This window comes from Rattus norvegicus, chromosome 3, assembly GCF_021556685.1.
Source record: "Rattus norvegicus strain SHRSP/BbbUtx chromosome 3, alternate assembly SHRSP_T2T, whole genome shotgun sequence".
In the NCBI taxonomy this organism is placed as follows: domain Eukaryota; kingdom Metazoa; phylum Chordata; class Mammalia; order Rodentia; family Muridae; genus Rattus; species Rattus norvegicus.
In genome coordinates this window covers 24394972-24413344 of record NC_141536.1, presented here as the reverse complement: position 1 = coordinate 24413344, position 18373 = coordinate 24394972, and the positions used below count along the sequence as shown (strand labels likewise).

General features: G+C 36.4%; 1 protein-coding gene across 2 annotated transcripts in view; it reads left to right on the top strand.

Moving 5' to 3' along the window:
• The window catches only part of Lrp1b (LDL receptor related protein 1B), a 2085328-nt gene that overhangs the window by 1539997 nt on the left and 526958 nt on the right, over positions 1-18373 (top strand). For both annotated transcript variants that reach the window (XM_087654909.1, XM_087654910.1), the window contains exons 36-37: positions 11061-11195; positions 11751-11880. In XM_087654909.1, coding sequence (XP_087511035.1) covers positions 11061-11195; positions 11751-11880 — 265 coding nt within the window. The remainder of the gene's footprint in view (positions 1-11060; positions 11196-11750; positions 11881-18373) is intronic.

The window sequence follows — 18373 nt, the reverse complement described above, 5'->3', positions numbered from 1 at the left end:
ATATTTCTTGGCTTGTCTATTAAGGTCACTGGTAATGAATGACAGGACATATTACTGAAAATATGCACATTTATGACTATAAAAGTGAAAAGGTATCTGGTACAAGGTCATCTGAAGGTATTAGGCAAATAATTAAAGCCTGAGTCAAAGTAGATGGCCAGAGGACAGAAGACCAATGGAAACTATATTTTTCTGATGTCAATAATCAAAATGTATATAACAGGTTCTATGTAGCTTGAGCATCCTTGAGCTTATATTGTCTCCATTAGCAATGAATGCTAAAACATGTAAAAGTGATTAAAAGCCTAAAAGTCATAAAAAGGTTATAATAGTTTTATTCATAAAGAAATAGAGTATGTTAACTGTCATAGATAAAACATCTTATAGAAAACAAATATAAAATCTATCAACAAACTGAACATACTTATAGACAACTTGTCTCATGTCTTCATGAACTTTGAGGACTCATACTGTTACTTCATTGTAAAAACATTAGAAAGAGAAGAAACCCCATATTGAAACAGATGAATTGGGCTTATGAACTCAGCTAAACAAGGGGAGGAGTCTCTTATAAATAGAGATGTCCGTAAATAAATCTTTGAAATTCATATCTATTTTTAGGTTTTATAAGACAGTCTCTAGTAGCCATCATATGATTGGTCTCCATCATCCGGGGTAGAAGTGCCATGGGCGCATATAGTGATGCCCTGCTTTTTATGTGCATGACCTGCTTTTTATGTGGGTATTGGGATTCAAAGGCAAGTTCTCATAAAAAAATGACTGAGTCACATCTCTAGTCCACATTTTATCTATACCTATTCATTATAATGTTTGTATTTTACCTAGCGCAATAAGTGAAAAAAATAAGAGAGAACCCAAAAGGAGGCATCAAAATACCCTTATTTGTAGATGGCATATTACATATAAAAGACTATAAAGACATTGCCAGTAAAATGGTAATTCAGACATACATTTTAAGTAACAAAACTAACATGTAATAATCAAAAGGTCCTTGCAAAATTATAATAAAGATATTAGGAAAAGAAATCAGGAAGTAATCTATTTATACTTTCCTTAAAAATAACTTGTAAAAGATCTAACCAATTTGAAATTTTTAACAGTGATAATTTCTAAATAGTGAAGAAAGAAATTGAAGAAGAAACAGGAAGATGAAAAGACCTATCAAGTGCATGATACATGCATGAGAAAATGTCCTTATGAAAAACATTGCCATGTACAGTTAATACATACAATAAAAGTAGTATAAAACTTTATTGAAACACTTATTTTGATAAATTCTTGGAAAAAATCTGTGGTCTCACTAACCATGCTAATGAGTTTTCTATTATCTAATAGGTTGTCTCAACAATGTACTAGATAGAGACCCACCCACATTTAGATTTAGTACAGATAAAACTGTTTATCAATTATCTACCATGTATTGATAAGAGACCAAAGAAAAGCTGAAGCTGCCTTCCTCATAGAATGCAAAAGAAAATACTTTGTAGTCTATCTCCATTTACATTGAGATGTCCATATTATTATTTAGCTATGCTTTCACTCATTTTTTCCTGTGATACACAGATATTACCCCATTAAAACATTAGATTATCACAGTCAACTAAAATGTAGTCTACTAAATGTCTACTAAAATGTAGTGTGATTCATACCTGTGACTATTCCACCTTTCCTCTCTACCTAAATCCTGGCTGCTTTCTTTTTATGAATGTTTTACCTATATAAGACATTTTAAAATATCAAAATGCTTATGACTTTAATTATTTAAACCATCATTCATCAGTTCCTCTGAACCTTTGAGAAAAGAGGTAAATTCTGGTCAATGAGGGAGAAGCTGAAACAATGATTTGTGTTTTATAATATAACATCTGAAGGAATTGCTTAGATGAATGTAGCTTAAGTTTTTTTTTCCACTTACATGACAAGAAACACTATCATCTCTGGATGATAAAACTGTTGAAACAGTCCTTAGAGACTTTATAATGTCTTAGATATTCAGTATCGTAAAAGGCACTCCTGGTTGAATCCTCCAGATATGAAGTAGTGAAGTCAACAGCCAATCTAGTCTCTATATTTTTAATTAGGAGAAAGTTGTTTGAGATAACACAGGAATGCATTAAAATTAATCCCACTAACTAATAGTGTCTACTTATGTGAAGCAATTCCAATAAAATCAGGGAAAAGACATGACTGCCCACTCTCCCCTTATCTATTCAATACATTTATCTAAGTTCTAGCTAGAGCAATTAGACATCAAAAGGAGGTCAAAGGGAGTACATATTGGAAAGGAAGAAGTGATGAAAACACTATTTGCAGATGATATGATAGTATACATAAGCAACTCCAAAAATTCTGAAAGAGAATTCCTACGGCTGATAAACAAATTCAGCAAAGTGGCTGGATATAAAATTAAATCAAACAAATCAGGAGCCTTCCTTTATTTAAAGGATAAAAGGCTAAGAAAGAAATTAGCAAAATGACACTGTTTACAATAGTCATGTATAATATAAAATACCTTAGTGTAAAACTAATCAAGCAAGTGAAAGATCTATGTGCAAGAACTTCAAGTCTTGGAAAAAAATCAAAGAAGACCTCAGAGGATGGAAAGATTTCCCATGCTCATGGACTGTCAGGAAAAACACAGTAAAAATGGTCATGTTACCAAACGCAATCTACAGATTAAATGCAATACCCAGGAAATTCCAACTCAATTCTTCACAGTGATAGAAAGATCAATTCTAAAGATTATCTGCAATAACAAAAAGCCCAGGATAGAGATCAAAAATCTATTTTTATCAATAAGAGAACTTCTGGGAGAATCACCATCACTGAGCACAAGCTGTACTACAAAGCAAGAGTGATTAAAACCATATAGTATTAATACAGAAACAGACAAGTAGATCAATGGAATAAAATTGAAGACCAAGAAATAAACCCGTACACCTATGGTCACTTGATCTTTGACAAAAAAACCAAAACCACACAGTGGAAAACAAAAAGCGTTTTAAACAAATGGTGCTGTTTCAACAGTCAGTCAGCAAGTAGAAGAATGAAAATTGACCCATTTTTATCTCCTTGTACAAAGCTCAAGTCCAAGTGGATCAATGATGTCCCAAACCAGATATGTTGAATCTAATAAAAGAGAAAGTGGGAAAGATTTTTCAAGCACATCAGCACAGAGGGAAAATTTCTGAACAAAACACCAATGGCTCAGGCTCTATGATCATCAATTGACAAATGGGACCTTATGAAACTGATGAGCAAGATCGTGTTGATGTGTTCTTGGATTCTGTTTGTGAGAATCTTATTGAGTATTTTGAATAAATATTTATAAGGGATATTGTTCTGAATTTCACTTTTTTGTTGTGTGTTTGGGGTTTCGATATAAGCATAATTGTGGATCCTTAAAATGAATTGTGTAGTGTTTCTTCTGTTTTTACTTTGTGAAATAGTTTGGAGAATATTGGTATTAGGTCTCCTATGAGTGTCTGATAGAATTCTGCACTAAACCCATCTGGCCTGCTGTTTATGTGGCTGGAGCCATAGGTACATCTCTGTGTACTCTTAGGATGGTTATCTAGTCCCTGGGAGCTCTGGGGCGTCTGGTTGGTTGATGTTGCTGTTCTTCTTATGGGATTGCAAACTTCTTCAGCTCATTCAGTCCTTTCTTTAACTCCTCCATTAAGTACCCTATTCTCACAGAGGCTGTGGGCATCTGCCTCTGTATTTGTCAGGTTCTGGGAGAGCCTCTCAGGAGACAGCTATATCAGGCTCCTGTCAGCATGCACATCTTGGATTCTGCGATATTGTCTGAGTTTGGTGTCTATATATGGGATGGATACCCCAGTGGGGCAGTGTCTGGATGACCATTCATTCAGTTTCTACTGCACACTTTGTCTCTATATTTCTTCCTCTGAGTGTTTTTCCAATCTTCTAAGAAGTACTGAAACAGCCACACTTTCGTCTTCCTTCTTCCTGACCTTCATGTGATTTTGGGTATTTCAAGCTTTTGGGCTAATATCCACTTATCAGTGAGTGCATACCGTGCGTGTTCTTTTGTGATTGGGTTATATCACAGAGGATGATATTTTCTAGTTTCATCCATTTGCCTAAGAATTTCATGATGTCATTGTTCTAAGTAGCTGAGTAGCATTCCATTGTGTAAATGTACTATATTTTCTATATCTATTCCTCTGTTGAAGGATATCTGGGTTCTTCCAGCATCTGGCTATAATAAATAAAGCTTATCTGAACATAGTTGAGCATGTTACTTTGTTATGTGTTGGAATATCCTTTGGGTATTGCCCAGTAGTGGTATACTAGGATTCTCAGGTATATACAATTTTCCAAGGAACTGCCAGACTGATTTCTAGAATGGTTGTACCAGCTTGAAATCCACCAACAATGGAGGAGTGTTCCTCATTCTCCAAATCCTCACCAGTATCTGCTGTCACCTGAGTTTTTGATTTTAGCCATTCTGACTGGTGTGAGGTGGAATCTCAGAATTGTTTGATTTGCATTTCCCTGATGACTAAGGATGTTGAACATTTCTTTAGGTGTTTCTCAGCTATTCAATATTCCTCAGCTCTTAATTCTTTGTTTAGCTCTGTACCCAATTTTTAAAAAGGTTATTTGATTCTCTGGAGTCCAACTTCTGGAACCATTTGTATATATTGGATATTAGCCCTCAATCAGATGTAGTAATGTTAAATATCTTTTGCCAATCTATTGTTTGCTCTTTTGTCCTAATAACAGTATCATTTACCTTACAGAAGTTTTGTAATTTTACGAGTTCCTTTTGGTCAATTCTTGATTTTAGAGCATAACTCCTGTTCATGAAAATTTCCCCTGTACCTATATGTTTAAGGATCTTACCCACTTTATCTTCTAATAGTTTCAGTGTATCTGGTTTTATGTGGAGGTCCTTGATCTACTTGGACTTGAGCTTTGTACAAGGTGATAAGAATGAATAAATTTGCATTCTTCTACATGCTGACCACCAATTGAACCAGTACCATCTGTTGAAAATATTTTTTTCCACTGGATAGTTTTAGGTCCTTTTTCGTAGATTAGGTGACCATAAGTGTGTGGGCTCATTTCTGGGTTCTCAATTCTATTCCATTTATCTACCTGCCTGTCTCTGTAACAAAGCTATACACTTTTTGTCACTATTGCTCTGAAATACAGCTGGAGTTTAGGAATGGTGATTCTCCTAGAATTTCTTTTATTGTTGAGAATAGTTTGAGTTATCTTGGGTTTTTGTTATTCCAAATGAATTTGCAAATTGTTCTTTCTATCTTTGTGAATTATTGAGTTGGTATTTTGATGGGGGTTACATTGAATCTGTAGATTACTTTTGGCAAAATGGCTATTTTACTTTATTAATTCTGCCAATCCATGAGAACGGGAGATCTTTCCATCTTTTGAGATCTTAAATTTCTTTCTTCATAGACTTGTCATACAGCTCTTTCCTTTTCTTGGTTAGAGTCACGCCAAGCTATTTTATATTTTTGTTGCTATTGTGAATGGTTTCATTTCTCTAATTTCTTCAACCTGTCTATCCTTTGAGTAAAGGAAGACTACTGATTTTTTTAGTTAATTTTTTTATCCAGCTACTTTGTTGAACTTGTCAGGTTTAGGAGTTCTGTTGTGGAATTTTTGGGGTCACTTGTGTATACTACCATATCATCTGCAAATAGTGATATTTTGCCTTCTTCTATTGCAATTTCTATCCCTTTAACTTCTTTTTGTTGTCTAATTTCTCTGACTAGGCCTGTGGGTACTATATTGTATTATTAATAATAGCCAGAAACTGAAAACCACCTAGATGTCCCTCAATGGAATAATGCATACAGAAAATGTGGCATATTTACACAATGGTACCTATTAAAAAGTCATATATTAAAAACCAATGACTTCATGAAAATGGATGGAGCTAGACACAAAAGCACACACATGTTATGTACTCACTAATAAGTTCATATTAGCCCAAATGCTCAGAATAACCATGATACAACTCACAGATAATAGAAAGCTTAAGAAAAAGGAAGGCAAAATTGTGGATGTTTCAATCCTACTTAGAAAGGGAAAAAAAATAATCATGAGAGGAGAAAGAAGGAACCTGACAGTGAGATAGGAGAGGGATGGAAAAAGGGGGTTCAGGATCAAGTATGGAAAGAAAGAGGAGAGAAGTACAGAGCCTCGGGAAATTGAATAGAGATGTGTAGCAGTAGGTGATTGGGAACTGGGGTTAGCCACTAGAAACTAGGACCAAACAGGGATGATATTAGCAGAAATACCAGCAACGGGGATACCGAACCTCTTGAGCCCACCTCCTGTAGATAGACATGGCCCCCAGTTGAGGGATGGTTACACCACATCTCAAAATTTTAATCCAGAATTGTTCCTGTCTAGAGGAAATGCAGGGACAAAGACTGGAGTAGAGACAGAAGAAAAGGCCATCCAGAAACTGCCCTATCTAGGGATCAATTCCATCTGTAGATAACAAACCCTAACACTATTGCTGTTACAAAGAATCACATGCTGACAGGAACTTAGTATAACTGTCCCCTGAGAGGCTGTGCGAGCACCTGACCAATACAGATACAGATATCCACAGCTAACCATTGGACTGATCCCAAGGGGCACCACGGAAGAGCTAGGGGAAGGAGTAAATGAGCTGAAGGAGATTGAAACCCCATAGAAAGAATAATAATATCAACTAACCAGACTACCTAGAGCTCCCAGGGACTAAACCACCAACCTACATATAGATGTGGATAGATTCAAGGCTCCAGGTTACATATGTAGCAAAGGATTGCCTTATCTGGAATCAGTGGAAAAGGAGGCCCTTGTTCCTTTGTTGGCTTGATTCTCAGCATAAGAGCATGCTAGAGCAGTGAAGTGGAAGAGGATAGGGATGTGTGCAAGCACTCTCACAAAGGAAAAGAGAAGGTGAATGGGCTGTGGGGTTTGTGGAGAGGAAGCCTGAAAATAAATAAAATAACCAATTAAAAAATAAGAAAGGTCTTTAAAACAGCTAAACTCAAGCTTTTTTCTAGATTCTGCATTCCACTTATTTGCAATTGAAAAGGGCACTGACATTAGAAGATGATTCTTTTGATCGTAGTGATATTAATATAGATATTGTATTTATATATGAAGGGAAAGAGGTCTATAACGATGGAGTCCTTCATGAATTCTCCATTTTATTGACATACAAATGGTCAAAACAAGGTGTTGGCTTCTTTTGTACTTTTTTCTATCCAACAAGTCAATTGATGGCTGTTTCAATAAAAGAGAAAAGCAAAGTGATTTTCCAGTGCATTGTACATTGTGTATTTCCACACACAATTTTCCTTTATAAGAAAAATTACATTTATGCTGGAAATTTTGATATTAAAACAGAAGATGCAGGCTATTTACAAGAGTTAGTGAGTAAATATGTGTTAATATGTCATAAGAGAATAAACATTTAAGGTTTAAAAGACTTGAAAAGACTTACACTTATTGGTTATTCCGTAAGTTCTGATATACCCAAATTAATTTATTCCCAATTTAAAAAAAATTCAATTTCTTTCATTTTCAGTATTTACTATGACAAAGTAAACTTTAATCCTGTCTTAAATACAAGGTACTATAGCTGTCTGCCAGACTCTCTACTTGTACTCCTTGAGAATTCTTGTGAAATTGTAAAATTTTCAGGGATATCCTGTAAAACTGTATGAGTGACAATATTTTATAAGTATTAATATTTTCTTATACATTTTCTTTCCCTTTAGTTATGTTATATTATTACCAAATCATACTCTTTCAAGAAAATTCATTTATTTGTTTGCTTGTTTGTTTATTTTTTGTTTTTTTTTTTCTTTAATAGTGTCTCCTTGTGTAGCCTTGGCTGTCCTGGAAGTCTCTCTGTAAAACAAGGTGGCCTCAAACTCAGAAATCTGCCTGGAGGCTCACACCCAAACAGACAAGCAAATATATTTTTTAAATTTTATTCCACCACACAAATTCCATGATTCTAGGGAAAGTATTTGTTTTATTCATGACCAAACACTTACATCTATAATAAATCTTAGCACTGCCTATTAGTCGGTATCTTTTGAATGAAGGTGAATTGATGTTTGAGAACTATATAACAAGATAAATTTCAGCACAAGGTAATGGCAATATCTTCTTGACTTTTTTTCCTTTCCTTTTGTATATACTCTTTCTGTCTTTAGAGTTTATAACATTTATCATGATCGAATTTAATTCCTGTATTAAAACAGTTTATATAATAAATATTTTGTAGGTATTCACAGATATCAACCAAAATTTCAATTAAAAGTATGTTTGTGCACACATATAACATATGTGTGAGAAATTAAGGAAATGGATTTAGATGTAAATAAGTGTTGTGTTGCTTCCCTTCTATTTAACCTTCTGAGGTACCGTCAGGTAGCTGATGTGTTCAACACCGAACAAACCCAAGTCTCTTCTGATTACCCAGTATTAGCTCTAAAAAACGGACTGTGGGTCCTCATATATACAATATTGCTGTACAATATTATTTTGCAGGTAAAATTTGGTGAATATAGTCTGTACAGTAAAATATGCCAGTCTATTTCTAAGAAGTAATGCAAATACAATTTTTCAGGTTAATGCCGTAATAGGTACATAAATACAGTGAATGGCAGTACATGTAGTTCCTGGTTATACAGGATGGACCTCTTCATGGATTGAAAGTCACGTGAAGAGTAACAAACTGAGAATATTTTTGTGGTTTTCGTTTTTAGGGTCCTACTTAATGGATGACTTTACTAATTACAATTCTTCATCTTACATTCCTGTGTTTTCCCAATGATTTCTCCTGTGTTTCTTAACATAGTTATAAACTCCCTCATGTCAGAAATATGTTCTCTGTTTGTTACATCCCTACCAGTTTTTATATAGTGTGTTTTATTCACTTTTGAATTCACCAACTGTTTACTCTAAAGTTGATACATACAGGGCTCCTAGGAATAAAGCTTTAAAGAAATACATCACTATAAGACAAGACAGACATAGACAAATCAATAAATAAATGTGTTTTTTATGTTCAGAAGTTATAACAAGTTTTATGGAAGTACATGTTGTGAAATGGCATGAATACCCACTTATCAACACTTATGGATGAGAAAAGGACCAATAAATGTCTTTGATATTAATGGGTACTATAGAGAAGAACAAAATCAGTGAGGGATAAAAAGTGTGACAAGAAATATTTTTATAGCATAGTCAGAAATGTTTTATTAAGAAGAGGGTATTTGGGTCTGCCACAGATCTATGAAAAGAATATTCTAAAAAAAGAACATTCCCAACTGAAAGGAAAGGTGGTATTAATAACCCTGGAACTGAAGGGAATTAGTTTGCCTCCAAAGCAGGAAAGTCAGTCTTACTAGAGATGGGGGAGGGGGAGATAGAGTGGAAAATATCAGGATGGAGAGATCCAGAGTTTTGGGGTGGGTCATGAAGTTCATGGCATGGAACCCTATTTCTACCGTGAGTGGATGTAGTTGCAGGAGTTGTGAAGGAAAGGAGTCAAGTTTTACTTGCCTTTTATATGTGAGTTCCTAAACTGAATAAAAAGGCCTCCTCTAAGGGAAAGTTTAGGAGCCAAGTAAGTAAAGAGAATCCTCAGGCCTGAGGGGGTACTCATCGGTTACCATGGAAGGTGCTTCAGGGAGACTGTAAAACAGACTTCTGTGTATCCATTGCCTTAGATCAATACAAGGAAGAAACAAAGTAGCCAGCCTGGCAATGTTTACCTCATATTTCACAGAGCTCAATACTGCAGGGAAGGCATTGAACTGGGTATATATTAATTACTATTTATACAAAAGAAAATCATTTTGGCCAAGACTTCTTGCCAAGTCCCCTTTTCAGTGGTGAAACTGTATCAATTGTCAGACAGATCAGAGAAACGCTTGCTTCTCTAATAGCTATGTGTATACATTGCCTTCTGCTTGGCTTCAAAGCACCGTATCTCTGATATAACTGTTTGGAGAGCAGTGCTGTTTGATATCACCTCCCATTCTGGTGGAAGAATTGAGGATATGTTTCATTTGACATGGAATCCCAAGACTTACTCACAAATGGGCTCATATTAATTGCATTGTCTTTATTACTATAGTGTGTCCGTGTCCTGGAAGCAAATTGTATTGTTCTCAAAGGATGTGTCCTTCAAAGTCCACATTGGCCACAGCATAATACCTTAGCTGGTGACAAATTTATTATTTATTTACTTGTCTCTACGTCCTTTGAGAAGCTGTACAGAAAATCATTGGCCTATAATTGCTATCTTTCATGCATATGCATATGTGTATGTTATATTTTGTTTGTAGTCTTTCGGCATATTTTTATAAAAATATTTAAAAAAAGTTATTTAGAAGCTTGATAATAGCATGGGACAATACTTCAAGTATTCTAAGATCAATTAATATAAAATGAATCTAAGAAATAGTATAAGGGAATTATTGTTTACATTTGGCATGCTATTGTATACTCAAAAGGAATTATTGGCAATGAGATGATCTCAGTCTTTACAGACATCAAACGACCTTATGCTTAGAATATCCTTGACATATTTGAAAGGACTTCACATGGCTTTCTCTTGTCTCAGTACTTTAAAGCTTCTTGAGTTAATTATCCTTCACATTGTTGATTTATATGGTCATATGACTCAGAACTAAGTTCTTAAAGAGGAGAAAAAAACTAGACAAAAAGATGTTTTCATTTCATGGGAACAAAAACTTACTGATCAAAAATAAATAGAACAATATCAAAACTACGATAAAGGATTTTCATAAATGTCCCTTCAAATTCTAAATGTTAAAACTAATTTCTTTTTTTTATAGTTCCCTTGCTACTATTTATATTAATTAAATATAGCAAAGAATGCTTGGAATCTACTGTATTCTGCTCAAGAGGATCCCTCAACGATGATTCTGATGTCATCCTAATATGTATACCAATGTATTTAATAATATGTGTGTATGCATTTTTTGTGTTTCCAATAGAAAATGACACCATCTACTGGACAGACATGGGCCTTAATAAAATCAGCAGAGCTAAAAGAGACCAGACTTGGAAAGAAGACATTGTTACCAATGGCTTGGGGAGAGTGGAAGGAATAGCTATTGACTGGATTGCTGGTAAAATCTATGGCTTCTTTTTCTATTTATTCAGCGGTTATATATTTTCTTTGGGTGCCCATTCATCTTTTAAAAATTTCTGGTTCTTGTTTCAGACATCTTAAAAATTCTTTCTAGCCGAGGGGGTAAATAATCCTCTTTGCATTTGGTTCATCTGTCTACTGCCTTTGGATAAGTGTTTCTAAGTAGATGTAGAGTTGGTGTTGTTAACTCTGCTCAATTCTCCAGAGAGGTCCACAAGGGAAAAACAAAGTATAAGAAGTTTCCTTTTGCTTAGAGCCAGTATAAAGTTAAAACAAATACTTTCAACAGTTGGGAGAAGTTTGGACTTATTTTAACTATGTCAATGTATAAATGCATAATTAAAAGCAGCAAAATATGAATTAGCATGGGAAGTCTCTATGAACTAGTTTAATTACAGATGTTTACCAAATGCATCAGAAAAGTAAACAAGCTCTTAGTTATGTGAAGACTGAGAAACTTAATTTCAAGTATAATTGATAAACAATTCTATTGTTTCTAATTTGATTGGGGGCATTTCTGTATTTCTCCTAGGCAACATATATTGGACAGATCATGGTTTCAATTTAATTGAAGTTGCAAGACTCAATGGCTCTTTCCGTTATGTAATTATTTCCCAAGGCCTGGATCAACCAAGATCTATAGCCGTGCACCCAGAAAAAGGGTAATTTTCAGGTTTACATATATTTTCTGGATCTGAATTATATTTCCTTATATTAAGTTATATTAAGAAAAATTAGGCAGAAACAATATTTTACTTATAATATCTACAACATAATAATTTTAGCACAGAAAGTATATTCAAATTTTTCAAATACATGTAGGATGAAGTCATATTTATCTTAATATAATGTATTTCAGTCATGCCCATATCCTATTTCCTCCCTCATCCCACACCAATTTCTATGAATTCCTCTTTCCCAGCTAGACTTGCTCCTAGTTTCTAAATTTTTAGTTATTAGTATTTGTTATCCAATAAGTTGAAATAAACCTGAGTAAATGCACATTGAGGGAGAGGATCATTTTTCAGATCACAGCTTATCTGTGGCTATACCATTGGAAATAAAATGACTAACCAAGAACGAATAAGGATAGATGGTGCCCAAAGATGACATTTCCTAATCAACTCAGATGTTGATGGGAACATCTTAAGTGCTGTTAGTTAACACTCCTGTTAGTTCATGGCACATAGGCACAATGGTCTACGTTTCACCCTTAGATAAGTCACATGGACAAGCAAAATGTTTTAAGCATTGACACATTTAATATTACAATTTTTAATCAATCAGTTCAGGCTTGGATAATGTCTTAGTCAAAAAATCCAGCACCAAATGTCAGAATAAGCTTAGTTCCTATAGGAGCTTCTGACTTGTTGGGATACAAACAGACATATTTTTGGATAACAGAAAAACTATTTCCCTTGATTCCTCTATTTTAGTGTACCTTCGAACTTATTTTCCTTTATGAATTGTTTATTTCTTAGTTGACCTACCTTTCTTTTGTTACAATGTATTAATCATACAAATTAGTGTGCCATAGTGATATTTCATACAAGTACACAAGGCATTATGATAATCTCTACCTCCTCTTATTCTCCTTTAATCTCTTCTTTTTATTGGATATTTCATGTATTTACATTTCAAATATTATCCCCTCTCCCCCTTCTCCCATACCTACTTCTATGTGGATGCTCCCATTGCTACCCACCCACTCCAACTTCAAGGTCCTGGCAACCCCCTACATTGAGGAAACAAGTCTTCACAGGACCAAGGGCTTTTCCTTCCATTGAGGCTGGATAATGCCATCCTCTGCCACATATGTGGCTGGAGTCATGAGTGCCTCCGTGTATACTCACTGGTTGGTAGTTTAGTCCCTGGGAGCTCTGGTGGGGTTTGGTTGGTTGATATTGTTGTTCTTTTTATGTTGTTGCAAACTCCTTCAGCTCCTTCAGTGTTTTCTCTAAATCCTACATTGGGGTCCCATTGTTCAGTCCAATGGGACTAGACGACAGCTAGAACCATCCTCATCTGTATCAGTAGGGCTCTCCCCTTTTCCCTTCTAATTAGTACCTATTCTTCTGATATTTTGGGGGGTCAGTTTACCCAATCAGTTTCAATAGGAATACTTATAGTAATCAGAACTAAGAGTTATGTACTAGCACACTGAAATATTATCAGAAGTTATACTACTAAGTTCTCTCTCTCTCTCTCTCTCTCTCTCTCTCTCTCTCTCTCTCCTCTTCTCCTTTTCCTTCTCCCTCTCCTTCTCCCTCTCCCTCTCTTTCCTCCTACACTCTTTCTTTTTCTATCTCTCCAACCAAAAGCTATCTTTACCTTCTCAGGCAGTTATGGTATCTCTTGACCCCCAGCCCCCTTACCAAGCATCAACTACTTATAAATCCTCTGGTGATGAGATGTGAAACTTTCTTAGTCCCTCTCCAACTATGTGAGAGAAGCTGAGTGTCCCTGTGTGGAGCATGTCTTGGGTAGGTAACCAGTGCTGCTGAGAGTTCCAGTGTACACTAGCTATGACATAACAAAGACAGCAAGGCACAATGCTGCACCTTTTACCTAGCTCTTACATTCCTTTTGCCTCATCTTTCAAAATCATTGCATGAACCTTGAAGGGAACTATAGTTGCTCCAATTAGGGCCAAGTGTTATGTTGTTTGTTCTCAGTGTGTTTCTTTAATAACACGTGAACTACCACTCTGAACAAATAAAGACAGCCCCTTATGACCAAAGTTGACAGCATTACTGATCTATGATTATAATCACAAATATTTAGAAGGCAATTTGAAAGGCACATCATATTCACTTACCAAATCCAAGTCAGGCGCTAAAGGACTATATCCTCTCCAGCCATGTTTGGACCAGATTTATACTGCCAGAGATAAATTCCCATCTCTAAGGGGAGTCAAGTACAATCAGAAAGTGGTTGTTTATCCTCCGTAGTTAAATTACTAATGCACCAACGGGCACATCTCTCCAGGCAGACCATTTATGTATCATAAAGAATTCACAGCTGAATATAATTGCAGATAGCAATTCCTCTCCAACAAGCTGAGCAAGATCTTCTAAAATCAGGAAAGGTAGCTTTCCGAGAAGACGCTTCCAGCTCTGTTCCAGTGTGGTTTCTCTGTATCAAGTACCCAATGCATATCATATTTTCAGTAATAAGGTCTTATTTTCAATCTAGTACATGTGTGAAACCAAGAGCAGTAACAATAACTTGTGCTGTTTTGGGGACTGCACTTCCTTTCTGGCTGACACTTTGACTTAATGTTATGGTTTGGGGAAGAATCTTTCCTTCATCTGAAGATAACTCCATCCAACCTCTTTTGTTTTTAACTGTGATAAGTTTACAAGGCATTTACTGTGGGACCAAAGCTAGAGGACCCAGAGACCCTGAAGGGACAGTAACATGGCCCATGCATCAGGTCCCTGTCAGGAGCCGCAGCCTCCTATAGATTTGTGGCCATCAGTCAGTCACAGGCAACACCCACAAGGCCCCCAAAGATGTTAAAGGACATAACCTTTAGCCATGTAAGTTCAAGACAGATCTCCATTTTAATGAGGTACCTAAAGGCCTGGAGGGATTAGCCAATAAGCTTTCCTTCCTAGACACTCCTCCCTGCAAAAGGTATTTAATCTCAGAGCTACCCTGAGATTATGGGTATGGTTTTATTCATCCACTTTCTGCCATGACAATAAATGCCTTAAAACCATGAACTGACTCTTTCCATCCAGATCCACCATGGACAGGCATGGAGGCATATGCCTATAGAGCCACTATTTAGTCTCCTGTGGAAGGTTTCTCTGTATTCCCAGCCAGGATGGCCACCAAACTCAATCTGCCTCCTGTCAAGCCAAAGATTCTCCCTAAGGGACCAGCTGGAGCTCCCTATCCCCACCCCGACTCCCACCCCGGCCCTGGGTTAGATCCACCCTGTGACTCCAGATTCCATTTTTGGCTCTTCAGTGACTTCTAGCTGCACCTGGTTGTCCAAGAGCCAGAGAACCCGGTTGCCCAGCATTATTCCAGGCCCTGGGGCTTCCCTACAGTCCAGCACATGTCCAGCAACAGTGTGGGTTGGGCTATGTCACTCCACTATTCTATACTTTTCTACTTTATCACCTTAAACTTCTCAATGAAATACTTTCCTTTTGCTTTCAAAATAAAGTCCAAGTCATTCACTTTTGGATAAAACCAGAAATGTTTCATTAGTCTTTCAATATTTATTTCTCAGCTTCTTAGGATTGTGGTTTGTGCTTATTGCCTCATTCCTGAGTTTTCACAGCCTTATGACAAAAATGTTTCTTTGTTTTACTTTCCTAGTTTTGCAATGGACTCTTGCCTCCACTGACTATCTGGCCAGGAATTCAGTTTTCTATTCCTGTCTTCAATATACATGATGTTTCTGGTTTTCTCTGAGGGTTCCTACAGCTCAGAGGGCATCTGCATGGCTTCTCTTTATTTCCTACACTATTATAGTCTTTTCTCTTTGTTATTTGAATAGATCTCAATTCAGGTCTTTCATTGAATTTTTGGACATACAGATAAATATGTAAAATATACACAAATATTTGCAAATTATTAAAAATCAGTTTAATATCCATTTCAAATTCCTTCTAGATTGATTTATCTGTTGTAGAAGTGAGTTTGTGCTACATTGCTTTGGCTCATAGTAGATTGCATGCACACACCTGTCCTGGACCTATGTTTGAATCTATGAATGAAAGATGCAAACACATTAGCCTATTTTTAAAATGCCTTGGCTACCTTAAAGACTGAGAACTCCAAAACCTTCCCCTGCCACTCTAGTTCCAAAGTGGTGAGGTATCCAGTGGCCACTTACCTGAATTCTCACATAGCTGATTGGCCTTTCCCCTGTGTCCTAGTCCTCACAAATCTAGGGGTCCTTGCCTGTGTCAATTTTCCCAGCCATTGGCCACTGATATCTTTATTGATTGATCAAAAACCAATTGGGGGCAAGGATCTATAACACTTGGACATACAGATTCCCAATTGAATCAAAGGGTTAGATCAAATCTCCAACAGTCAGTCACTGAACCAACATCACATGACCCACTGACTTCCTTTCTTTTTTCCCCTTTTCTCTGTTTTTTAATTGGATATTTTATTTATTTATTTATTTATTTACATTTCAAATGTTATCCACTTTCCCAGTTTCCCTGCCCCCAAAACCTATCCCATCTTCCCTCCCTCTGCTTCTATGAGGTTGGTCCCCTACCCACCCACCCACTCCCACCTAGCATTCCCCTACACACAGGGGCTTGGACCTTTACAGGAGCAAGAGCTTCCCCTTCCATTGATGCCAGATAAGGCCATCATCTACTACATATGCAGCTGGAGCCATGGGTTCCTCCATGTGTACTCTTTGGTTGGTAGTTAAGTTCCCTAGGAGTCCTGGTGTGTGTGTGGGGGGGGGTCTTGTTGGTTGATGTTCTTCTTCCTATGGGGTTGCAAACCCCTTCGGCTCCTTTAGTCCTTCCCCTAACTCCTCCATTGGGATCCCTGTGCTCAGTCTGATAATTGGCTGCAAGCATGCTCATTTGTATCTACTGAGCATCTGAGGAGACAGCTATAACAGGCTCCTGTCAGCAAGCACTTCTTGGCATCAGCAACAGTGTCTAGGTTTTGTGTCTGCATATGGTGGGGGAGTCTCTGGATGGCCTGTCCTTTAGTCTCTGTTCCACTGTTTGTCCCCGTATTTCCTTTAGACAGGAGCAATTCTGGGATAAAATTTTAGAAATGAGTTGATGGCCTCGTACCTCAACAGGAGGCCATGCATAACCTCTGGATATTGTCTCTACATGTTCTTCCTCCCGTTTGTTGGGTATTTCAACTAATGTCGTCCCTGTTGGTTCCTGAGAGCCTCTTGCTTTGGCATCTGGGACTTTCTGGTGGCTACCCCAGTACCCATCCTTCATTGTTAAATATTTCTGTTCAATTTCCTGACCCTCTGTACGTCACAGGAATTCTGTTTCCTCTCATACCTGATCTTGAGCCCTGAATTCACCCCATTTCTTCATCCCAACAGAGTTTTCAATGTTATCCCTTTCCAAAATGTCCTTCTTCCCTGGTACCATACAAGCCAGGAGCCATCTACCTCTTCTACCCTCAAATCCTTGCATTTGTCTATGTAGACATTGTCAAATTTACCCTTTACCTTCATTGAGAGACCATGAGCCAGTCAGTGACTCAGCAAGATCTCTGAAAATAGTTTTGACTTCCTAATCTTCATCCCTAATGTAAAAGTTACATTTCAGTTCATGAGCTAAGAAACTTAATATTTATGACAATATTAGATTATTCTTTATGTGCCTCCACTTTTTATTGAAAGCACATAAATGGAGCTTTTTCATGTTTGCAGCTAAGAGTAGAAATGATTCATAGAAAATAATTACTAGTATTTGAAAACACCAGTGACAGGTGTCCCTTTACACATTGGCAAGCATTTATTTATTGACTTGACTTCAGTGGAAAAGACATTAAAATGAAAGGTTTATGAAAATTATTCAAAATGATTTCCAAGTAATGTTAACATAGAATTTTAAGTGCTAAAATTCCCATCTTGGAAATAAAATACAGCATTTTACAATTCTGTTTGAAATTAAAACATGGCAGGTGATATTGTCCAGGGAAAGGGGTACCATAATGGAATAAATTAGTGAAATTCAAGATATAAATGTGCCATGAACAGTGGGCATGAAGCCTGTTTTGAAACAATAGAGACTTGAAGCCTTTTTAAATGTAGCCAAATGTAAAACTGGAACCACCTAGGAATTTAGTTCCACTTGAAAAATCAGCTTCTCCTCCTAGAATTTTTTCCCCTTTTGGCAGCTTCTAGGTATTAGGCAGACTTGAATATAAGATTTTCCTTATACTGAAATGTTATTTTCCCTGATATAGAAAGAGCTAATTAATATATGATATAGAAAGATCCAATTAATCATGCATGACATTAAATTGTAAGTAAAACTAAACATTCTACTCCTTTCTCAGTCACCAGAATATATGTTATCTATTGTGATTGAGGATTATATAGTGTGTAAGAGACACAATTTCCATGTTAGTTTGACAATTTATTACCTAAATAAACACTTTAATGAAACATAGAATTTGATTTTGAAA